The sequence below is a fragment of the Notolepis coatsorum genome (assembly GCF_963971535.1).
Source record: "Notolepis coatsorum genome assembly, chromosome: 18".
NCBI classification, from domain to species: domain Eukaryota; kingdom Metazoa; phylum Chordata; class Actinopteri; order Aulopiformes; family Paralepididae; genus Notolepis; species Notolepis coatsorum.
Window position 1 is genome coordinate 70,718,052 of NC_140182.1, and position 26,568 is coordinate 70,744,619.

At 43.0% G+C, this 26,568-nt stretch overlaps 1 protein-coding gene across 1 annotated transcript in view; it reads left to right on the forward strand.

Annotated features, from left to right (window-relative positions):
• The window catches only part of ptprq (protein tyrosine phosphatase receptor type Q), a gene marked incomplete at both ends in the record, with an annotated part of 179,162 nt that overhangs the window by 6,210 nt on the left and 146,384 nt on the right, over positions 1-26,568 (forward strand). The window contains 9 exon segments of the mRNA XM_084335232.1: positions 264-575; positions 1,880-2,173; positions 2,744-2,977; positions 3,526-3,656; positions 8,005-8,134; positions 15,302-15,393; positions 18,891-19,059; positions 23,103-23,363; positions 23,721-23,881. Of these exon segments, the coding sequence (XP_084191358.1) occupies positions 264-575; positions 1,880-2,173; positions 2,744-2,977; positions 3,526-3,656; positions 8,005-8,134; positions 15,302-15,393; positions 18,891-19,059; positions 23,103-23,363; positions 23,721-23,881 (1,784 nt within the window).

Genomic DNA, 26,568 nt, shown 5'->3' on the forward strand with positions numbered 1-26,568 from the left:
GTCTGGTGGCGCCTCCAATGTCAAGGGCGGGACCCAATGAGGCGAGCGAAGAATACTATTATGCAAACGGATGGCGTAAAGATATATATCTTATATATATAAACAATATACAAGTTATACAAAATAATAAACGCAGACTTTCAGTGTTAATCTGGACCTTCAGAACACCGGGAGTCGAGACTGCAGCCTCTTGCATTGGTGACGAGCGCAATCTCCGCTACGCCACCTGACCGCCTATCCATGGTGTTCTAACTCTCCCACAGGACCTCTTCCTCCTCAGAACGTCACCGTGGGCAGAATCACAGACAGTGGGTTCGTCGTCGGCTGGGTTCTGCCAGACCCCCGGGATGTCGTCGGATGGAGCTTCGTCGTACGGTGTGCAGACATGTCTTCGGGACGTGAGCGGATAGCCAGAATGCCCGACGTCTCCAGGCTACTTGCGATCGGCAGATTGCGGCCTTTTGCGGCTGTGATCGGAGGACTGGAGTCGTACAGGAAGCACAGAGTGGAAGTGTGCGTGGTCACACAGGCCGGGGTCGAGAGCTGCGGACCGGAGCCTCTGATCGTACGCACTGGTAAGAAAGTCACGTGGATGTAGTGTTTCCCTGTCTGGCCCAAGGAAACTATAAAAGAAGGAAGGGTCATCACGTCAGAATACCAGCGTTCTATGCTCTGCTTGGTGCCAGAATAAATATACCAGCTATCTGAGGAAATACAACCACTATATCAAACAATAGCTAGTTAACAATGCAACAAATTGCAGATGATTCTGACATCCCAGGTAATAACCTTAGGTCATAAACGAGGAGATGGCTGATGCCATTCAACTCAATGTTGGTCGAACTGAAAGTTTCCACACTTGGCACCAAATGTGCGTTCATGCGCTACACAGGGACGTAATGACCCTTCCTTCTTTTATAGTTTCCTTGGTCTGGCCTGCCACAACTTCACACAGGCCCAATATAGTTCATAAACAGCCACAATAACATACGAACCCTTTTAGGTATAAGGCTTTTGTAATGTTTTCTCAGAATTTCTCAGAACATAGCTTTCAATGGCCAGTACCAAATGTTCTCAAGCTCCGCCCTCTTTTCTTGATCCTCCAATCATGAGTTTGTCCAAGGAAACAGTTGCGATTGGAGGATCTTGTGTATATAGACATGCAGTCATTTCTGCTGGTTACTACAGTATGTGTATCTTATCCATCCTAGCCTGTGTCTCCACCACAAAATACCTACAAACATGTGAGAAACACAGATGTGTGTGTATGAGCGTACAGTATACTTACGTGTGTACAGTATGTCCAATTAGGCTAAGTTCACACTGCAGGCAAAAGTGGCCCAAATCTTGCTCATATGTGATTCAGATCTGTTTTTATTCAAGACAGTGTGAACAGCACAAATCACATGTAATCTGATCTTTTAAATTCAGTTTTGGGCCACTTGCATACATAATGTATACTGTTATATATACAGGTCTGATTTAATGCAATGCGACCTCAGTCTGAACAGTCAGACAGTTTTTACTGTCACAATTTTCTATTGTTCATTTGCGCATGCGGGTCAGTTCAAACTGGAAACTGATATTGGCCAAATTCTTTTTTAATAAATGTAAAGCCAAACCAAAAAAAATCTGATCTGAGCAATAAATCAGAATTGAGCAATACGTGTGAACGTAGCCTTAGAAAGATGTTTGAAAAATGAATGACTCTCATTGCAATGGTGACAATGATCAGAATGTGGCCTATAGGTCTACTATGGTTGAATGTGGCATGGCTATGATGTCAAATGCACCGCCGTTTAATGTTGACCACGGATAATGAAAAGTGTGTGCAACGTCTATGTGCAGGTAATGTGATCGTGTTGTGTGCGTCTCTTAGCGGTGAGCTCCCCTAGTGGTCTGGTGGTGCAGAGCGCTGGGAGAAACCTCACAGTCTGCTGGACCAGCCCAGCCGATGACCCTCCGGATGGTTATTATTTCACAGCCCACCCCCTCAACCACCCCGGCCCTACTGCGTCTTGGATAAACGGGTCCAGTCCCGGTGCACTCTGGGTAGATGGGTCTGTGTGTGTCGTCAGGGGCACACTCACCCCTGGTCAGACCTTCGAGGTGGGGGTAGTCGCACTGAGGGGGGAGGACAGGAGCGAAGAGGCTAGCGTCATACACACTACAGGTAGGAATGTTATACTATTAGACATTATATACTATTTACATATATATACTATCTGCTGGGTATTACAAAGTCTTAAAAAGTCTTAACTTAATAAATCTCTATTTAAGGCCTTAAAAGGTATTAAAACGTCTTAAATGTTTTTTGCACAGCTATTACATTTGGGGGGGCAGCCCAGCTGTCAGGAGATAAAATTATATTAATTGAAATGTTTTTGTATTCAAGTCGTTGTTATTTGCGGGGCTACCAGGAGCTTGGTACATCTGGCGAGAGCTTGTATGAAATGCGCGAGAATAAAAATTTGCTACAAGTGCAGCCACCAGTTCAGTGTCTATATGTGTTGTTTTAATTTTTTGCTAGTATAGCTGTGAAATTGGTATTACATTTTGCTCTAAGTGGTATTAAAAAGGTCTTAAAACGTCTTAAATTGAACTTGTTGAAACCTGCAGATACCCTGACTATAAGGCAATACGTGCTCTATAGCCTGTGGAGATTCTATTATTCCACACTTTTCATTTCTAAGTTTGAAAACCTCCTCTCTTTCTCTCCCTCTGTACGTCTATCTGCCTTCAGAGCCGTGGCCAGTCCAGGTAGCAGTCCCTCTCTCGGTGGGGACTAGCTCTGTACTGCTGTACGTCCAACAGCCGCGGCTTGGCGTGCTGGACGGGGTGACGGTGTGCGCGTGTGAGGGAACGTGTGGCGACGCGTGTGAGGGAACGTGTGAGTGGCATTCCCTCCCTACTGGTGCTCACAAGGTGACCGTTAGCGGGCTGAGTCCAGGATCTGTGTACCAGCTCAAAGTGTCCAGTACCAGTCAAGAAATGACAGGAGCTCCCTACTGCACACATCCAATCAAAACAAGTGAGTTCTATGTGCTGGAAGACACACACACACACACAGACACACACACACACACACACACACACACACACACACACACACACACACACACACACACACACACACACACACACACACGCACACACACACACACACACACACACGCACACACACACACAACACACACACACACACACACACACACACACACACACACACACACACACACACACACACACACACACACACAAACACACACACACACACACACACACACACACACACACACACACACACACTCACACACACACACACACACACACACACACACACACTCACACACACACACACAAACCACATCAATCATGATATGAATATAATAATCTATTCCGTTCTATTTCCATCAAGCGTCCCGGCATGATGAAAGCATCTTAATTTCCTAATTTAGTATCTTAACTGAGCATGTCTTGAGACTGATTATAGCGTGTGATCATGCCTACGGATTTTAATCGCAGGCCTGGCTCCTCCCGGCAGCGTGAGAGAGGGTGTGGTGACGGACTCTTCAGTAGAGCTGCGGTGGGATCCAGCGGAAGGATGGGCACACGGCTACGAGGTCGTCTGCCTCGACTGCGAGCGCACGCTCACGGTAAATCCTAAACATCCAATCCGGCGTTCCGGGTCATCATCAGTTGTGATTTTTGTTTTGTTATTTCAGACTCTGTGTTGTGTATGTGTTGTGTCGAAGGTACCAAGTGGGGGTTAGTGAAGTGGTTGTTTAAAGGAGCTGTATGTACTGTTGTTAAGTAAGTGTTAAAATAATAGCTCTACATTCCAAGTGTCTGGTCAGTAACATGGGTCTCCCAGTCCCTCCACTCTGCAGTAAACACAAAATACATCTTCTGGTATCCTGTTCCTATTGTATCCAATCAGGAGAGATAACTCCTGATTATGGAAAAATAATATGCAGTGTGCAGTAAGGAAATTTGGCTTGGCAAGATTTCTTGAAATAAGTTAAAAAAAATCTAGCATTCTCTCTCCTGATTTGATAAAGTTGGAAAGGATACCAGCAGATTTATTTTGTGTTTACTGCATGCAGATCAGAGGGACTGGGAAACCCATGTTACTGACCAAACATCTCTATATCAGTGATGGCTGTCGGAATGTAGAGCTATTATTTTAATATGTAGACCACTTATTTTAACAACAAAATACCACGTACGGCACTTTTAACCTCTTAACAGGCGCCCCAAAAAGTGGCCATTTTAGTTTTCATTTTTGAGGACTGCATACTTCTTTTGCAAACCAAAATACTATACTTTATATTTATAGCACATGCATAAGCCTGGTCTCTTTTGAGAGATAACATTCAGAAGTTTCAGATACAATAAACTATAAAAGAAGGAAGGGTCATCACGTCAGAATACCAGCGTTCTATGCTCTGCTTGGTGCCAGAATAAATATACCAGCTATCTGAGGAAATACAACCAATATATCAAACAATAGCTAGTTAACAATGCAACAAATTGCAGAGGATTCTGACATCCCAGGTAATAACCTTAGGTCATAAACGAGGAAATGGCTGATGCCATTCAACTCAATGTTGGTCGAACTGAAAGTTTCCACACTTGGCACCAAATGTGCGTTCACGCGCTACACAGGGACGTAATGACCCTTCCTTCTTTTATAGTTTCCTTGGTCTGGCCTGCCACAACTTCACACAGGCCCAATATAGTTCATAAACAGCCACAATAACATACCGAACCCTTTTAGGTATAAGGCTTTTGTAATGTTTTCTGAGAATTTCTCAGAACATAGCTTTCAATGGCCAGTACCAAATGTTCTCAACCTCCGCCCCTCTTTTCTTGATCCTCCAATCATGAGTTTGTCCTAGGAAACAGTTTTCGTTTTTGAGGACTGCATACTTCTTTTGCAAACCAAAGTACTATACTTTATACTTATAGAATAGAATAGAATAGAATAGAATAGAATAGAATAGAATAGAAATACTTTTATTATCCCGAGGGAAATGTGACACTGCAAATCGCTCAACATTTAAACATTTAAACATTTAGACAGAACAGGTCACGAATAAGAATAACAAAACAAATCAGATCAAATTGCCTAAGATAAGAGTAGAATAAAATTGAATAAAAATGGAATAAAATATACAGTAAAAGAATACAGTAAAAATATACTGAGGTCTACAGTAGGTGTAATATTGCACAGTGCTGTTTCAAAACTAAGAGTCCAGGAAGATGGTAACTGTCACTCTGTGCTCAGTGATGCAGTGAGGCACAGTGATGCATTGTATAGTCTGATGGCTGTTGGAATGTTTGTGTCCCCTGCTCTCAGTCCGCTGCCCCAGAAGGTCACAGCGTACAAGAAGGCGCCCGCCACCACAGACTCATAGAACATCCTCAACATTCTTGTACAGACATTGAAGGATCTCAGCCTTCTGAGGAAGTAGAGTCGGCTCTGGCCCTTCTTGTACAGTGCCTCTGCGTGTTTTGACCCGTTCAGTTTGTTGTCGATGTGCACACCGAGGTATTTGTACACCTCAACCATGCCCACATCGACTCCCCTGATGGAAACGGGGGTCACAGGTGCACTCCTCCTCCTCCCCAGCTCCACAACCAGTTCCTTGGTCTTCGCCACATTTAGCTGCAGGTGATTTTGATCGCACCATGTGACAAAGTCCACTACCAGTTCCCGGTATTCCCTCTCGTCACCGTCCTTTATACATCCCACTATCGCAGAGTCATCAGAAAACTTCTGAAGGTGGCAGGACTCTGACCGATAGTGGAAGTCGTTGGTGTAGACAGTGAAGAGGAAGGGAGAGAGGACTGTCCCCTGCGGGGCCCCAGTGTTGCTGACCAGTCTGTCTGACACACAGCTCCGTAGGCGCATGTACTGTGGTCTGCCCGTCAGATAGTCAACAACCCAGGACACCAGGGGGGCCTCTACCTGCATCGCCTCCAACTTCTCACCCAGCAGCCCAGGCCTTATGGTATCAAAAGCACTGGAGAAGTCAAAGAACATGACTCTCACATTGCTCCCCGGCTTGTCTAGGTGAGTGTAGAGCAGAGCCTACACTTATAGCACATGCATAAGCCTGGTCTCTTTTGAGAGATAACATTCTGAAGTTTCAGATACAATAAAGAAAGGTCACTTTTAGTGCTAATGAAATAGAGTAACATAGGTCTGAACTTGAGTTGTATAAAAACCTGTTACTTACGTTTTTCTGTAGTAGTTGCAATATCCAGAACTAGTATTTCCAAACAAATTTGTATGAGCTGGAAAACACCCTGGGTACATAGCCTGAGGTATTATGTAGTACATATCCATATTTCATAAGAATCCGTAAATAAATGTGTGATTAGGAGCGATTTTGGTAAACTGTGTAAAAAAAAAAAGCTCTGCCAGTTTCAGTTTTCTCATTGACTCCAATGCATTCGGCGGTTTTTTCTCTTCCTGTTTTCACTCATGACTTTTCACCTAGATCCCTGATTCGCAGATCCCCATGTGGGGTATCATTGGAAAGCCACACTCATTGGCTACAACCCTGTCCAAAAATCTTCGAGATGAGGGGAGAGGAAAGGGGACAGGGGAGGGACGACCAGGTGAGGGGAGAGGAAAGGGGACAGGGGAGGGTCGACCAGGTGAGGGGAGAGGAAAGGGGACAGGGGAGGGACGACCAGGTGAGGGGAGAGGAAAGGGGACAGGGGAGGGACGACCAGGTGAGGGGAGAGGAAAGGGGACAGGGGAGGGACGAACAGGTGAGGGGAGAGGAAAGGGGACAGGGGAGGGACGACCAGGTGAGGGGAGAGGAAAGGGGACAGGGGAGGGACGACCAGGTGAGGGGAGAGGAAATGGGACAGAGGAGGGTCGACCAGGTGAGGGGAGAGGAAAGGGGACAGGGGAGGGACGACCAGGTGAGGGGAGAGGAAAGGGGACAGGGGAGGGACGAACAGGTGAGGGGAGAGGAAAGGGGACAGGGGAGGGTCGACCAGGCGAGGGGAGAGGAAATGGGACAGGGGAGGGACGACCAGGTGAGGGGAGAGGAAAGGGGACACTTATTAGGGGACTAAGTAACTAGTTACTCTAATCTGATTACTTTTTCAGTAAATAGTAATCTAATTTACTTACTTTTTACAAGCCAGTAATCTGATTACAGTTACTTTTCCAAGTGGCTGTGCATTACTATTTAGTTACTATCTCATAATGCTGATGATAATAGAGCCAGGGGTACAGTCAGCTAGACCGGAGATGGGACGTGCGCTCGCGCACGCACGCGCATGCACGCGCACACAGCCACACACACATGTTTACGTTTATAGCTGATTTTAGAATGGCTTCAGCATGAAGTTAAATCAACTATCCAGTTTGTTTTATAGTGTAATTTGGCTACTTGAGAGAGAGTGAGAGTGAGAGTGAGATAGAGAGATTCATGTTACGCGCAACTTGCGGAGTACGCACTGAGTCCGTTGTCTCAGAATGGATTTGGTAGAGAGTGAGAGAAAAAATTGAATGTTATGTTGTGGCAGCAGCAGGGGGGACGACGACGACTTCGTAACCTAGTTACTTTCAAAGTAACTAAGTTACTTTGATAATCAAGTAATCAGTAAAGTAACTAGATTACTTTTTAAAGGAGTAATCAGTAATCAGATTATGTTTACAAGTAATCTGTGGCATCACTGCTGAGCACAGGGTGACAGTACAGTCTGGCATAATCTTCCTGGACCTTTACCTTTACTTTTAAATCGACACACACATTTTACACTTATTACTGTACATTTTACTGTATATTTCTGTATATTTTTGGCTGTATATTATACATGTATATCCCGGACCGTATTTTATTCTTTATTCTTAATTTTATTCTTATTCGTGACTTTTGTTTTTGACTACCTAGATTTTTACTGTGAGCGATCTGTAGTGCTGAATTTCCCTCAGGATAAATAAAGGATTTCTATTCTATTGTATTGTATTTACAGGTGCAGAAGGTGTCTGTGGAGAGGGCAGTGTTTTCTAGTCTGTCGTCAGGCCAACTGTATCACTTTGCAGTGAGGACAAAGAAGGAGGCCTTCACAGACAGCTCCCCTGTCACTCTCAACATCACTGCAGGTAGGCCTATTGTAAATACGAGTACACACACACACACACACACACACACACACACACACACACACACACACACACACACACACACACACACACACACACACACACACCACACACACACACTGTACCCCTCGCCTCTCTCTCTCTCTAACTGCAGTGTGTGTGTGTGTGTGTGTGTGTGTGTGTGTGTGTGTGTGTGTGTGTGTGTGTGTGTGCGTGCGTGCGTGCGTGCGTGTGTGCGTGTGTGTGTCAGCTCCCAGCCCAGTGGAGCTTTCTGTCCTCAGTAAAACGACATCCTCTCTGGCCGTCGGCTGGAGTCTGGCTAGGGGCGTGGTCAGCGGATTCATCCTGTCAATCAGAAACCAATCCTCCAATCAACAGCTGAACCTCACAGTCCAAGAGCCCAGGTTGGTAGGCTGGTAAAGCTATGCCTCCTAAAATGTGAATCGGAAATACAGAAATACCGGCTACATGCTTTCCGGTTTCCGGGCACCCCCTGATCTGTTTATAGTCCCCAGCGAAACAAACAACAAGCAGGTCTGTCAGCCTGTCGAGGGAGGCGATAACGAGGTTGTTTCTGGGGGGAATACATTTTCATGAGCACCGTGTCGTGATTTCAGGGGCGGGACTTCCTACCTGATTCCCACTTTCGGCCGTAGTGCTTTACCAGGCTTTATCTCTCGAGATAAAGCTGGGAACGAGGTTACCAGGTTGGTGTCATTGCCACCAGTACCATCAGTCGAGACGAGTCATCCTTATTTATAGAACACTTTACATTGACTTCAGGTTGAACAAAGTGCTTTACAAATAGGAGAAAAGCAATTAATATACACAAAGCGAAAGCAAAATTAAAAACAATCTGTTACGTTCCGCCTGGTCCTGCCCTCTTTTCCCCTCTTATTCCTGGACTTATCCCTCCACCTCACTTCCCCCCACCTATGCATGGACTACCAAGGGTTCCTCAATGTAGGCCGGAGCGAGACCATTGAGGGCTTTGTAGGTGAATAGCATAATTTTAAAGTTGATTCTCTTCCTCACTGGGAGCCAATGGAGAGAGACAAGGACTGAGGAAATGTGGTCCCTCATTCTGGTGCCTGAGACCAGCCTGGCAGCAGCATTTTGAACGCGCTGGAGGGGGAAGATGGTTTTGTCCGGAAGACCAGAGTAGAGGGAATTGCAGTAGTCCAGTCGTGAGAAAATGAGCATGATGGTGACTTTATGAAGGTCACTGGGGGAGAGGAAGGACTTGATTTTTTAAACGATGCGCAGTTGGAAGTAACGTACTACTGACGTTACTTGCTTGTTGAAATTGAGATCTGAGTCAAATAAGACCCAAAGGTTTCTCACATTTTCCCATGTTCCCAGTGTGTCTAGTCTTATGGTGTTATCTGTTATTCTAGTCTCTTGTATCTGTTTACTCTCGTCTGTCAGTCTGTTTTCCCATCCCTTGTGTCTCTCGTTGTAATCAGCCCTCCTGTGTCCCGTTTGTGTATATTAGTTCTGTCTTGCCTGTCCTCTGTGTGCGTTCATTGTTCATGTTGCTGTCTTCATTGCCCTCGTGTCCCTGGTTGTTCGTGTAGTATATTTCCCGTGTTTCCCCGTTCGTGTTCGTATCTGTAAGTAAGTGTTTCTAGTGTTAGTATTCTCCTCTTGTTACTTTTAGTTTAGTTTTTGCCCTCTTCCAGTTTTTACTGAGAGGTTTTTGTTTTGTATGTTTTTGAGAAGTTCGTTTGTTTCTAGTGTTTTTGTTTATGGTGCCTTAGTTGTGTTGAATTAAAGCCTTTGAATCGCTGTCCACCGTGTCCTGACTACTGGGTCCTACCACCACCTCCACACCCCAGACCATAACACAATCTCAGATAAGGATAAAGTGTGTGTGTGTGTGTGTGTGTGTGTGTGTGTGTGTGTGTGTGTGTGTGTGTGTGTGTGTGTGTGTGTGTGTGTGTGTGTGTGTGTGTGTGTGTGTGTGTGTGTGTGTGTGTGTGTGTGTGTGTGTGTGTGTGTGTGTGTGTGTGTGTGTGTGTGTGTGTGTGTGTGTGTTAGGGCTGTCTTAAATACTTCGAAGCTTCGAAGCTTCGTTCGATGGCACAAGTTTCGAACATAAAAAAAAAATCAAAGTAAAAAAGAAAAAAAACAATAATTTCGATTTTTTTTATTTATTTATTTTTTACTTCGGTGTGTGTGTGTGTGTGTGTGTGTGTGTGTGTGTGTGTGTGTGTGTGTGTGTGTGTGTGTGTGTGTGCATGGGGCCATTGGGTGGGGCCGGGGGGCAAATACACTGGAGGAAAGTAACCCAGCTCAGCACTGCCCAAATTATATCATCACTATTGCCTGTTTGAAGGATATCATCCTCAAACACATATACACCACCTACACGCCTATTCTCAGTCCTCGCCCCACAATGGTGGAATGAACTACCCACCCCAGTTAGGACAGCCGAATCCCATCCAATCTTTCGCCGTCGACTAAAGACACACTTCTTCAACCATTATCTGAAATAAAAAAAATAATAAGACAATTATATCTAACCCTAACTAACCTTACTGTCATGCACTTGTCCTAATAAACTAACCTACACTGTAGCATTCAACACTTTGATGAACATTGTTACTCAGCTGATAGAGTTGTGCCCTTCCTGATGACTTGTCGTACAGAACTTGTAAGTCGATTTGGATAAAAGCGTCAGCTAAATGACTAAATGTAAATGTAAATGTAAATGTACAAAGGAGGTGAAAAAGGGCTGCCACAACACTTGAAAGTGTTATTTTTCATTTTCTTTTTCTTTTTTTGCTCTCTTTTATTTAAGATTTACTTTTATTGTCAATTTAGTTTAATTTAGACAAGGCGACTGGAATTTGCATTGTAACAGTAATGCTTTCATAATGTGAAGACCAAGGATGTCTACACTCTACAGGGTGAGGATGGAGAGTGAGATATGTGTGTCTGTTTCAGGTCATACAGGTTTGAAGGCCTCTCCTCTGGAAGCTATTACACTATTGAAGTATTCAGCACCGCTGGAGAGAGGAGGAGCCAACCCACTGCGGCTCACACCAACACCAGTGAGTTATAGAGCTCCATGTAGTGTGCTATACACACACACACACACACACGCACACATTTAGAATATTTTATTTATGTCCACATAAAGACAAAGTTTAAAGGACACAAATATTAACAGTGCACTTGTACATTGTGGGATTATTCCGATACAATCGTGCCACAGTGGCAATCAAAGTTACACACACACACAACACACATATACACAAACACACACACATGCATATATATACACACACACACACACACATATATACACACACACGCACACACACACACACACAAACACACACACACATACACACACACATACACACACACATGCACACACACACACACACATATACACAAACACACACACACACACACGCATATATACACACACACACACACACATATATACACGCACACACACACACACACACAAACACACACACACACACATACACACACATACATACATACACACACACACATATACATGAACACACACACACGCATACTGTATATACACACACACACACATATATACACACACACACGCACACACACACACACATACTGTATACACAAACACACATGCACACACACACGCACACTAAATCGACTGATATTGCTCTCTAAAACGACCGATATTGCTGTCTAAATGTACCGATATTGCTGTCTGAATTGACTGATATTGCTGTCTAAATGGACCGATATTACTGTCAAAATCTGGGGTTCTCAAACTTTTTCATACCGTGACCCCATTTTATTTAGGATTTTTTTTGGCAACCCCACACTTAATGTATCGCGTAATTTCAACATGGAAATAATGATTATCAAAATAAAAGGACACGTTGTTGGAACTTGATCATGCATATTTATTAGAAAATGAAATTACATGACAATGTTATTAATGAAATTAATAAATATTTTCTAACGGAATTGTTTCTGTATACACATTTATAAAACGATCGAGGCATATTTAGCCTTTTTTTTCAAATGCGTTCACATGCGCTTTTCAAGAATAAACAAAAACGAGATTTAATGGGAAGGGTGTGCTTGTACATTTGAACATAGTTCCATGATACGTGGCTGCGTTGTGCTGAGAAAGAGGCGCAGATCCGTATACTCTGAGGCGAGATCTGTATTTATTTTTTTATTAATGTCAGAGCCGAGAATCCCGCTTCACAGAGGTATGTTGACGCAAACGGGACAAGCTTTTTCAGCGCAGCCTTACACAGCACCGGGTAGTCGTTCCGGACTGATATCCAGAACTTTGCGAGGGCCTGTCCAGTGAACTTGACTTTCAGTAGCTCATCACACGAAAGATCGATCAACGCCTCCTGCTCAGACAGTGGGAGGCCTGTTGCGTCATGCGCAATGAACGGATCTTGGATCCAGATGGTCAAATTGTCCGTGCTCTTTCTTTCTGGGAAATAATTCTGAAATTGATCAATGAGCCCTTCTATGTGGCTACAGATGATGGGCTTCAAATAATTTTGTGCTACATTATGTTCCTCCAAAAAGCAATCAAACAGAGTAAGCACCCCAAAATCTCTGCTGATGATCTTGGAGTGCCACAAACTGAGTTTTTTAATCCAGCTTTCCATTTTAGCTGTAAATCCAAACAGGTTTGTGTCCCGACCTTGTAGTCCCAGATTCAACGTATTGAGCCGGTCAAAGATGTCGGCTAGATATGCCAGTTGTGCCAGCCATTCACTATCTGCAAATGTATCTGCCAATGGGTTGTTTCTGTCTGCAAGGAAAATCTGCGCTTCTTCTCTGAGTTCAAAAAGGCGATGTAATACTCTGCCTCGAGATAGCCACCTCACTTCAGTGTGGTAAAGCAGCTGGTTATGCGCTGAGCCCATTTCATCACACAACACTTTGAATATGCGAGAACTAGTTGCGCTAGTTTTCACTGCATTAACAATGCGGACTGCGTCGTCAAGCACCTGTTTAAGACTGGGTGGCATTTTTATTGCCATTAGGGCAATGAATGAGGTGAATGAGTCCAAACTGCGTGTGGTGCAACAGACTGAACCCTAACAACCAGCCCACTGTTTTTTCCTGTCATTGCACGGGCACAGTCACTGCAGATCCCCACACAGCGCTGCCAGTCCAGACCAGTGTCAGTCATAAACAAATCCAGTTTTTTTAATAGTTCCTCCCCAGTTGCACGATCGGGTAAAGCTTGACAAAACAGAAAATCCTCATGAAGTTGTCCATCATGCTCATATCTCACATAGTTAATAGTTGAGCATCAGAAGAGATGTCAGTGGTCTCATCAAGTTGAATAGCAAAATACGGGCTCTGCTTAAGTTTTTCCACAACTTGGCTCTTAACATCGTCCGACATGCAGTCAATTCTTCTTGAACTAGTGTCATCTGACAGCGGTATTGTATGGAGCTGCTCTGCAACACTTTGTCCACAAATGACAGAAACCACATCTTTGGTACAGGGCAACCAAAAGCTCTCTGCAAGTGTGTGGGGTTTCTCAGTCTTTGCGATCCAATTGGCAACAATAAACCAAGCATGTAGGCCTTTTTTCGTTGACGGTTGTTGCAGTTTTCAGCTCTAAACCGTTTTTTCTGAAAGAAAGCTAACGGTTCCGTTTTAAATTCAGGATGCTTAGTTTCCAACTGCCGCTGTAATTTACTTGGTTTAAAGCTCTCGTTAGCAAGGATCTCGTAACACAAAACGCACTGTGGTCTCGGGTCATCTTCTTGGCCAGTCCAAGTAAATCCATATGCCAAGTATTTAGGATCATAACTTCTTTTACTCCGTTTCGTAGTAGTCCTGGTATCGCTACTACTAAATTCTGCCTTTCTCTTGCCCGCATTTGCCAGAATTTGGAACACACGCACGTGACGCACCGCTTCTGACAACAAACCTGTGGGGTGACAGTGGCTCGGGAGGTAGAGCAGTCGTCTGGCAATCCGGAGGTTCCCGGTTCGATTCCCACTCCTCCCGGGTAGCGTGTCGATGTGTCCTTGAGCAAGACACTTAACCCCTAATTGCTCCTGATGAGCAGGTTGGCACCTTGCATGGTTGCCTCCGCTGTCTGTGTGTGAATGTGTGAGTGAATGGGTAAAATGTGAGTAAGAAATTGTAAAGCGCTTTGGATAAAAGCGCTATATAAATGCAGCCATTTACCATTTACCAAACCTATCCATTGCGAGTGTTCAGGTTAAATTAAATCAAATCAGCTATATATGCTTGGCCTGGAAAGTCGTCCCCCCCCCCCTGGAAGTGCTTTAGTTATGAGACAGTGTCGATCACAAATATCTGAGTACACATTGACTCACAAAAGACCAGACGATATATACCTGCGCAGGGCTGTCACGCATGCACGTCGCGGCACTTTGCGCTCCTCTGACTCACAAAAGACCAGACGTGGCCTCAGTGATTATACCTGCACAGGATGTATGAGATGTGTATTGGATACTGTGCCTCTGTTGATGCAGGGCGAGACGTGGCAAACACACACAGCGGCCAGCAGGGGCGAGACGTGGCAAATACACACAGCGGCCAGGTGGGAAACTCAATCTGAGTTGGGCTTGTGGATTTTCGCTTGATCCTTTTTTTTTTTTTTTTTGCCAATGCGCACTGTCACCTACCCGCGACTTGAGAACCGCTGGTCTAAATCGACCGATATTGCTGTCTAAATGGACTGATATTGCTGTCTAAATCGACCGATATTGCTGTCTAAATGGACTGATATTGCTGTCTAAATGGACTGATATTGCTGTCTAAATGGACTGATATTGCTGTCTAAATGGACTGATATTGCTGTCTAAATGGACTGATATTGCTGTCTAAATCGACCGATATTGCTGTCTAAATCGACCGATATTGCTTACACTGTTGCAGTTAAATAGATCATTACAGTTCTTATTTACAGACACCCTCCTCTACCATCTCCCTCTGCTGGTCAGTAAATTAACATTTAAAAGCGCAACAACGTTCACCTCACACATTCAAACACATTAGCCAGTGTGACTGATGACGATGACGATGATGACGATGATGATGATGATGATGATGATGATGATGATGATGATGATGATGATGATGATGATGATGATGATGATGATGATGATGATAGTTGTTTGTGTCCAGTCCCAGGGCCTCCACAGGACGTGGTTCTTGCAGGGGAAGTGGTGACCTCAGTGTTTGTTAGCTGGAGAGCTCCACCAGGCCAGGTGGATGGATATAAGGTAGCTTTTGATATACAATTGTAATAGTAGGAATATGTACAGAACAGCACATCCATTTCCCTACACAATAATTCTTAATATAAAAGAAGCAGAGTTCTGCTTATTCATGCTTTAACCTGCCAGCTAGACTAATAGCATGTATGTTTGTACCATCTGTCTCAATTTACTCCCACAAAATATCACCACCCAACCTCTATCTATCTATATATCTATCTCTCTCTCTCTTTATATCTCTCCACTCTGCCCTCCCCTCTCTCCTCTCTCCTCTCTCTCTCTCTCTCTCCATCCTGCCTCCCCCCTCTCTCTCTCTCCTCCTCTCTCTATCTCTGCTTCACTCTATCTTTCTCTCTCTTCCCCCTCTCTCTCTATCTATCTCTACACCTCTCTCTCTCTATCTCTCTCTCCTCCTCTCTCTCTCTATCTCTCTCTCTCCTCCCCTCTCTCTCTCCCACACCTACTGTACGCAAACATTTCTCAAACTGAGTTCTTCATAAGAGGAAGCAGGCCACCTGGGTCAGGTTCCCTACTCATCTGTGGACTTCTAGTGAACACACTCACCTGGTGGTCGCCTAGCAACTACCGTCAGCGCAGAGCGGCTTCAGTTACAGGCCCTTTAAAGATGTATGACCTCCGCGGGGCCGCGGGCAGGAAGGATGACCGAGCACTATACACACACATTGTAAACAAGGAAACACGCTATCATAGATGCAAAGCATTGAACTGGTCTTACACAAGGGCCATGCTTGTCTCTCTCCTCCAAATCACCAAAGCCAATAGCAAAACACGTATCAGAACATTCTAAACACATGCTTCCTACTCCGGAAATGTACTTTAGCAACTTACATTCGTAACGTTAGCAAGCTAATGTTAGCTAGCAAGCTAACGTTGAACATTGGTTTCGTTAACAAGGCAGAGTGCTACCTCAGTTACAATGTGCTATTAATCTCATTCTAGACAGCATTTCATTAGTCATTCAAAAGTAAACAGGACACACAGTGCTGTCATGTAGTTGTACTAATGTGAGGTGATTTGCATGTTAAAAAAAGAAAGTTTATACATTATTTTTGCTGTTGTGTGAAATCTCATATAAAGACGGGTCCTACTAATCACCCCAAAGTACCAGAAAATACCCCAAAATACCCCAAAATACCCCAAAGTATACCCCAAAATACCAGGAAATACCCCAAAATATACTTTGGGGTATTTTAGGGTATTTTGGGGTATTTTCTGGTATTTTCTGCTACTTTGAGGTATACTTTGCGGTATTTTGGGGTACTTTGGGGTATTTTGGGGTATTTCCTGGTATTTTCCGGTACTTTGGGGTATACTTTGGGGTATACTTTGGGGTATTTTGTGGTATTTTGGGGTATTTTCTGGTATTTTCTGGTACTTTGGGGTATACTTTGCGGTATTTTGGGGTACTTTGGGGTATTATGTGGTATTTTCTGGTATTTTCTGGTACTTTGGGGTATACTTTGGGGTATTTTGGGGTACTTTGGGGTATTTTGGGGTACTTTGGCGTATTTTGGGGTATTTTCTGGTATTTTGGGGTATTTTGGGGTATTTTCTGGTATTTTGGGGTATACTTTGGGGTATTTTGGGGTATTTTGTGGTACTTTGGGGTGATTAGTAGGACCCTATAAAGACTTGGAAGTTTGACATTTATTTTAGTATTTGTGATATTCTGCAATTTTACAATGGGTGTTAAATTGGTTTCATGTGCACTATGGTGATGAAATACTGAAACATCATTGACTGAAACATTTATTTATTCTCTAAATGGATATAGAGGTTTTACCCCCATTTGCAATACCATTCAGAAAACATATAAACAGTTCAGAATACATGTAAACAGTTCAGAATAAATTTCAATATTAAAATATATTAATATATACTGTAGATCAAATTAAAAACAGTTACATACTGAGGTAGGTGTTGACAGAATCCGGCTATAGGGCGACAATAATGTGGTCCAGAGGCATGGTTTCTATCTTTAGCCTTTAACTGGCGTGGTTTATTTATTCACATGGTAAGAGCAGTAACACATGAGTCCTCCTCTGTGAGAGGTAGGTGGGGGAGAGAGGTAGAGTAGGAGGAGACATCTCTATTTATGCTCGCCACCTGGTGGTGTCTTGAGTGGCTCCGCCTAGAGCGCCCTCTAGTGGAAACAGTTATATATATGCAGTTAGACAGTTACTAACAATCCTACCTAGAACCTCTGACTTCAACAGTAGTTAGGCTTGTGATAATTTCATTTGACTAACGTTCAGCACCAGTTTAAGCTTGATGAGAGATTCCTGCAGAGCATCAAACGAATAAATTATAGTATCATCCACATACAAAGAGACTATATAAATAGTGAAGAGGACAAGACCGAGAATTTAACCTTGTGGCACTCCTTTAGTTATTGATAGAAATTCGGATTAGGCTGAACCCGACTTCACACAAATCGAGACAGATAATCCCAAAACCAATCACAAGCACCTCTATCCAAACCAATCCAATTAGACAATCTCTTTAAGAGCAAGTTTTGATCAACTGTATCAAAAGCCTTTGACAGATCCATAAATAGGGTGGCACAATGGTTCCTCTTGTCTAGTGCCAAAATTATATCATTTATAACTATGCTGGCTGAAACTGTGCTGTGATTGGCTCTGAAACCAGATTGGTGGCAGCTTTGTATTAAGTGAGTTGAAAGAAAGGACTTTAGTAGATTATTTACCAAAGATTGCAGGACTTTACCTACACAGGGACGTTTGGAGATAGTTTGGAAATCATCCCTAATGCCACATGTATGTAATTCACATAGTATTGTTTATTGTATGATGGAGTGCAAAACTTACTTTACATTCATCAGTGGGTTGATAAATCAAGCTTCTCTTGGCATTAGTTATTAATTTCCCAATCTTAACCAGACATTATTATTGCAGTCATCTAAGGTTTTGATTACATTTTTTTTTGAAGAAGAAGAAGAAGAAGAAGAAGAACCCCGTTTTCAGACCTTTTTTTTCAGTAGAGGACCTCCAAATTGATATACACTAGGCCGTGGACCGCCATTTTATGAGTCTTTGACTATGGGTGCATTGCCTCTTGTGATGCTAGATCAAACCAATCAAAATAGTCACTCAGTATATTCAGTATATTCTCTCATTGGGCTAACTTGAATGAAATAGTGAAATTAACTATTAATTACTATGAATTAACTATGAATTACAATGAATTAACTATGAATTAATTAACTATTTATTAACTATTCATTAACTATTCCCCATTTTACTGGGGACCCCTTGAAATGTTGAACTTGAGTGTTACACTCTGAGTGCATAGTAGTATAGACAGCATGATAGTAGCACCAGTATAGTAGCATTTTTTAACTGAGTGATTCCTGTGTCTGTACATCCTGCGCGTGCGTGTGTGTGTGTGTGTGTGTGTGTGTGTGTGTGTGTGTGTGTGTGTGTGTGTGTGTGTGTGTGTGTGTGTGTGTGTGTTGACTTCAGCTGGTGTGTGGCCTGCTGGAGGTGGACAGGAGCTTGTGGCTGGAGGTGGTGGTCCAGGGCATCACGTATGGGATCAGGGATCTAACCCCCGGGTCAGACTACAGTCTGAGCATCTACAGCCTGCTGGCCTCTGACACCAGCCAAGCCGTCCACCAAGACTTCTACACACGTAAGACAGACACACTTACACACATACACACATGCACCTACACGTACACAACTAAGACATATACACATTATACTGAAGGTTCTTCCTTCTTTTGCTGAATTTAAAAGTATGATCTCCAACCACTGTGTGTTGACTTTTAACTGTCTTAGCCGATTTTTTATTGTTTATGAATAATAATAATAATAATATTAATAATAATAATAATAATAATAATAATCATAATCATAATCATAATAATAATCAACTTTATTTGTATAGCACCTTTCATACAGAAACTGCAGCTCAAAGTGCTTCACAACAGGAAAGAAAGACATAAAATGAGCACATAAAGTGCAGACATATAAAATCACAGTTTTTCACATTAGGCCACCTTGTTTATGGTTTGATTCAGTTTTAAATAGACAATAATAAAAAGAGTAAGATAAAATAGACAGAGTAAAATAGTGCAATAGTGCAGTGCAATAAAATTGTAGAATAGAATAGATTAAAAAATATATATATTTTACAGTGCAATAAAATAGTTCTGGATTACTGTTCAACAGTTCAAAGTCGTCTTTACCTTCTCTGTTTGGTATCCACAGTTTAAAACTTGACAGTCTTCCCTCCTGTTTTATACCCACTTTAACCCTTTGAACCTCCCACCCAGGGCAAACCTCCCTCTCAGGGCGCAGTTCCCTCTCTCAGGGTGCAGTTCTAGGCCTGGGTCCTACACAGTTTTAAAGCCTGACAGTCTCTTGTTTGATACCCACACAGTTTAATACCTGACAGTTTTGAACCTGTAATAAAAAGCAATAGACAGAGTAAAATAATACAGTGCAATAGAATTGTAGAATAGAATAGATAGTAAAATTATGCAATAGAATGGACAGAGTAAAATAGTGCTACAGTACAATCAACAGCGGAGTGTATTAGAAGGCTAATTAGAAGAGGTACGTTTTTAGCTTATTTTTTAAAATATTAAGAGATCTAGCTTCCCTAATGTCCATAGGTAGTGTGTTCCATAACTTTGGTGCATAGTTTGCAAAGGCTGCATCCCCGATTTCCCTTAGACTGTGGCTTGGAACCTTCAATAGACCGGGCCCCGTTCCCCGTACCTGGCTAACTGAGTTAGCCGGATAATTTCCAGCATAGCCTGACTTAAGCCGGACCTTTCTGTTCCCCGACGCTCGATTGTCTAAATCACCATGACAACAGATCAAAAAGTTTGAGCCTGGTCGAGAGCAGGGTTAAGTTCAGTTAGCTGGATGAACCATGGCCACGCCCCCGCAAAGAAATGCCAGCTCGCTTCCTGAAATGATTCTCACAGTCTAGATCTGCATTATACCATTCTGAATTATGTTTCTGTGCTTCGTTTTCCTAGAGGGGGCTTTTGAAATGTATAATAATAGAACTAAATGCTGATAATAAATCATATTCAGCCTATAGATTTACTTTGTCCTAAATAAAATAATGCACGTCATATACGGCGCTCGGAGTGCGATACACGCTGCATGTGGTTATTTTAATAACGGCGCATTGCAAATGTGAATCCCGCGGGGATATTTTTAATGAATGAAACGGCCGTTTGGCTCTGATTAGTTTCATATATTCTCCGCTGTAGATTTGCTTAACGGAGCGCCCGGATTGTGTTTCATTCAAGCATAAAATTGAAGTGTCTATGCGTGGATTGTGGTTTTTGTGGATTATGAATTACGAGGACTCTGAGGATTGTTGAATTGTATCATCACTCACGTTATTGTGATATTGTAACTGGGATTAAAATGTCTGATGAGATGCGCTGTTTGACGGATTTGAGAAATTGAATGAGCCGTTGACGTCACATTAATGCATTTGAGAATAAAGAGATAAAACTTCATTCAAAAGTAAAATATTCGAAACACGGGTCTCTTGTGCATTGATGGATACACAATGGATATATCCCGTCCCGGCCAGTGTTCGCTCCTGGCAAGCGGGCGACCCGAGTTTGAGACCCCGTGTTTCCAATATAATTTTTTTGGAATATAATATTAATGATTATACGCAAAAGTAGCCTAGTTTTAAGTTAAAATATTATAAATCTACATGCATTGAGGATGTCATTCTTTATATAGCTCTCAACGTGCACCAAATTGAATTATTCCTACATTGCAAAAAGAAGAAAAAGACTAGAAGAAGTGGGATTCGAACGCGGGTCGTCTGCGTGAAAGTCAAAACGACCAACCGTCACACCACAGTGCAGATAAGTAAAACATCCACCATACATCAATCAATGGGTAAGAGAGCCGTATCCTTATTCTGTATAACAGTTGAACTAATTATTTTCGCTAGCAAGATCTCATTTGATTATCCATTCCATAAACCTACTGCCAGCAGGCAAGTTTAAAGAAATATAATCTGATTGATTGGGGTAATGAGGGACTTAAAATTAGCCTATAGATTATGCATTTAACTTGTCGGCGAGGCTATTGAGCCGTACTGCAATCTGTTAATAAAGTTTTAAATCAATTAATCAATCAATGCCGTTAGAAAATCAGGATTTCTGCTATCGATACTTGCTGGCTTTTCAACTGAAGCGGCCGCGCGCACTTATCCTGGGTCTCAAGTCTGGTTCGAGTTAACGAGACTGAATCCACCTTCGAGGAACAGGAAAATCCCGGCTTCAAACATCGGGTTAATTGAATCTGGATAATGGGACTCTTGATCGACTTAGTTGAACCAGGTACGGGGAATAGGGCCACGTAGATGATCACAATGTTCTAGGAGGCACATAGTTGACTAGAGAATTTGCAATGTAGCTTGGTCCTGTTCCATTTAGTGCTTTGTATATAAGGAGGAGGACCTTGAAATCAATTCTAAATGTTACCGGAAGCCAGTGTAGGTTAGCTAATACTGGACTGATGTGGTCTCTCCTCTTGGTTCTAGTTAGTAGCCTAGCTGCCGAGTTTTGAATGAGTTGGAGTCGTTCTGTGTTTTTTTTTTATTCTTATTTATTGTGCCTGTATGAAATAGCTGATAAACTATATATTTTGTAAGCTTGAAGACATAACGTGAAACAACTGAATGAGAACTGTCAATGTCTGTATACTGTGTGAGCTGTGAGATACCCTGAATTTCCCCAAGGGGATTAATAAAGTATCTATCTATCTATCTCTATCTACACTTAAATCGATAATTGCAATTATCTGTTAGTTAGTCAATAATCATCGTTGCCTCATATGACTTCAATGATGTCGGCACACTTTGGATTTAAGACCAATGAAACGCATAAATCAATAATTGCAATTATCCATTAGACAATAATCATCATTATGTAATGAGGTCACTGACATCAAGGCCACCTAATCATCCCTCTCCTTAATTGGCTGATATCAAACCTTGTCTCCCGAGCCTTGCAGCCATTGTGTGTAGTTTGCCTGGTGCCAGTGTATGGCAGCCATGTGTATGTGTGTTGTGTGCCTGATGCCAGTGTATGGCAGCCATGTGTATGTGTGTTGTGTGCCTGGTGCCAGTGTATGGCAGCCGTTGAGCCTGCTTAGTCCAAGGTTTGGTGCTACACAGTGGTGGTGAACGATGCAATCTCCGCTCGACATTGTAAAGCGATTTGATTGTCTAGAAAAGTCCTTCATACATTCCTTCATCATTACAGAATGTCATGCTCGCGACAACCACAATATTTTGCACAGCATTTTGGGAAATACACGTATTTGTCATCTCCCCCAGGGTCAGATGAGAAGATTGATAGTTTCATGTCGGTGTGTCCAGAGAGAGGTCCAGGTGCATGTTAGCCTAGCTTAGCACAAGGGCTGGAAGCAGTAGGGAGCAGCTAGCCTAGCTTAGCACAAGGGCTGGAAGCAGTAGGGAGCAGCTAGCCTAGCTTAGTCGAAAATTAAGAAATACTATTTAAAACAACTCGTAAAATGATACGAAGAGATAAAATTTATATCACATAACCGTCTGACTTTGGGGAAGGTAGCAAATAAGTGTATTCACAAAAATGTTGGAGTGTTCCTTCAATTATGTCCAGTATTTATAAAGAATAGTAAGATAGCTTGTGTGTTCCACAGGCCCAGAGGGAGTATGCTCCCTCCAGCTACACAACGTCACCTCCTCCTCCGCAGCGGTGAGCTGGGCCGGCGCTCTCGGCCATTTTGACTTCCACAGAGTCACGGTAGCCAACGCCTCGGTCACGCGCACACTGACCGTAGCCAAAGGGGAACAGGTTGCTATGGTTATGGGGCTGACGGACGGATGCGGCTACGACGTGAGCGTGGAGAGAGTGAGGGGGGCGGTGGCGGGGAGGCCTGCTCGTCTGTCTCTGACCACAGGTAGAGGACCGCTCCCTTCAACACCCCATTAACCCTCTGTGATTGGCTCTTCGTTTGGATTACAGATTGAAACTCTCTCCACCCACTGTCTCACTCTCTCTCTCTCTCTCTCTCTCTCTCTCTCTCTCTCTCTCTCTTATCTCTCTCTCTCTCTTTATCTCTCTCTCTTTCTCACTATCTCTCACTCTCTCTTTATCTCTCTCTCTCTCTCGCTCTCTCTCTCTATCTCCCTATCTCTCTCTTTATCTCTCTCTCTCTCTCTCTTTCTCTCTCTCTCTCTCTCTCTCTCTCTCTCTCTCTCTCTCTCTCTCTCTCTCTCTCTCTCTCTCTCTCTCTCTCTCTCGTGTCCTTCATCAGAGCCAAACCGTGTGCAGGGACTGTGTGTAGTGAAGGTGTCAGCATGTGGGTTCTCGCTGCGCTGGGAGCAGTCTGAAGGGTGTGTGGATGACTACCAAGTGAAGCTGCTGCCCAACCAAGGAAATATCACTGTGTACCACACGCACGGTCGATACATACAGGTACACACTCACTGAAGCACTCAAGTCAAGCAGTCGGTCATAAGGGTATTAGTTGATTTGTTTGTTTTTAATTGATCAGGCTTAGTTTATTAGTCCTTTTGTTATTTAATTTTATTTAACCTTTGTTTAACCAGGCAGGTCAATTAGGAACAAATTCTTATTTACAATGAGGACAAAATGTTCTCTCGAAGGGTAACAGGGAAAGGGGACCAAAGAAAAATAGAAAAGAGATACATACATCACAGAGGTAAGGGAAATAATTAAAACACACATCAAACAAACAACCAAATAAAAGTACAAGGTGTGTAATACATGAAGCAGAACAGACATATTACAGTTAAAAGGCTGGGTGACAGTTGCAGGTGTGTGGAAACAACTTTGCGATAGATGTTTTATTTGTTTATGCTGGACACAGTGGGATGGTCTACAACAGTGAATGTCTCTAATTAACTAACTGACTGACTGCATGCGTGAGCGTCATGGGCGGGTCCGACTTAACAAGGCTTGTTTCTCTGAATGCTGAAATAGTTATTTCTTGGAAAATTATAAGCGCACCTCTGTTGTTAGAATTTCTTTCACAAGTATGCTCTGTTCCTTAACACATTCGGCGCCAGACCCGAGATATCCCGGGTTAACTCGCCATGCGTTGGGCGCCAGACCCGAGATTTCTTGGGTTTTGGTCGTTTATTCCTTTATTCGATATTTTTATTCATTATTCATCCATGGACCTCTGTGGTACCATAGGGAATGAGTCTGAGGTTGCCAAAGTGCAATACAGGCCGCATCCGGCTAGACGGCGGTATCGAGCACCCTTTGTAACCTTGTATCTTGGCCTGTGTAATGGCCAAACGTCTCCGGTTTCATGTTTCCTTGTCGGGCGAGGGCAGCCGTTCTCCCGGTTCCATTGAAGCGCGTCAAATATCCCCGATCCATATGTTGTGGTGGATTATGCCATGGACCAAATGGACATTATATGTACCAGATGGCGATCAAACAATTGGAATATTATTTTTGGAATACTCCCGATCACAGGTAAGAACGATCTGACGTAAATTTTTGCTTGATCCTGCAATGCTTTTATACCGATCGGGCTGATAACAGTTTTTAGTGTTCAATACGAATGCCGTTTCTGACAATCAAATAATCAGAAACGCCCCCCCCCCCCCCCCCCCCCCTTTCATGCATTCATGATGGAACATAATACCTATGATATAGATTTGATTTCGGAATAATAGCGTGTACAGGCAAGAAACGGCAACGTCTATAGTGGAATTGACGTATTGTAGTGCCGGAGGAAAGAGGAATAAACGGAGGTAACGTAATGCTTGTTTATTGTACAAAGCCACGTCAGTTAACAAGAACACAAGAGCACATGAATCGCTAGCACAGTAATTAATGAATAACAGCGAGAGCAACCGCAATAGATGTCCCCTCTGGCCGCGGCGCCAGATCATTCGTTCCCTCCCACTACACAACACAGTCAGAGGAGAACACGAACCAATACTGTAGTCACTACAGTATGCTATAACTCAGCATTTCATGAATTACTCTAGACCGCTCTAAAACCATACTTATATTCACCACGGTATAACACAGGAATGTATGGATGGAAAAATGCCTTCTTTTTCACATATTGAACAATAGATAGGTGATGTCAAATGGGCCATAGTATTGTATCCATAGCTATAATATAGAATATAGTTATAGCTCTACAAACAAGGTGACTCACTCCTATCGTTTAAAGTGCGGCCTAGCTACAGCGGGCCCCGACTAATAGCTGGCGCCGAATGAGTTAAGCACCAGTGATGCCAGTAACGTGCTACTAAGTAACGTGTTACTCTAATCTGATAACTTTTTTCAGTAAATAGTAATCTAACGCGTTAATTTTTACAAGCCAGTAATCTGATTACAGTTACTTTTCCAAGTGTCTGTGCGTTACTATTTCGTTACTATCTCATAATGCGATAAGAGTGTCAGGGGTACAGTCAGCTACCTCTCCAGAACCCACCCGCCCAAACCCAGAGGCCAAACCTACTAGCTAGAGATTAGCGTCACATAGCAGGCCTTTTTCTGAAAACCCAAATAAGTTAGCTAAGTAGCCAAGCACATAGACTGTTCCATAACATACGCCTTCAGTTGACAAATCATCTCTTACCTTGACGATTAAAAAGCCTCCATAATTTAGTAAATAGTATTCCCATGGCTGGTGTTGAGATTTACGATGCCAGCTTCTAAGAATCCGTTGTAGCCAGCCAGCTAGCGTTGATGCTATGAGGTAACATTAAATACAGACAACTTTTGATTACCAACGATAGCTAGCAAGCTAACTAAATAGCTTTGTTTGTCTGGACTATCATACTAGCTAACATACCCAACTAACGTTAACGTTAATGCCATTCAGAATTTATTAACATAGCTACAACACACAGTAACGTTAATACAATTACATGCATCATTGTTTACAATGAACGGGTGAGGCTAGTCGAAAAGGACAAGTTAAACATCAATCAATTAATTTAATACAACAGGTAGTTCGATGATATACGGCTCTCTCTCCTGCTGAGTAAAATCAGCAGCTTTTCCTCCTCATCATCGATTGCCTGTAGCTGCATTCGCATATGTGAGCCGCGGTGTCTCTCTCCTCTCCTTTGGAAACTAGCGTTAGTTAACTCAAAAGCACAGAACCG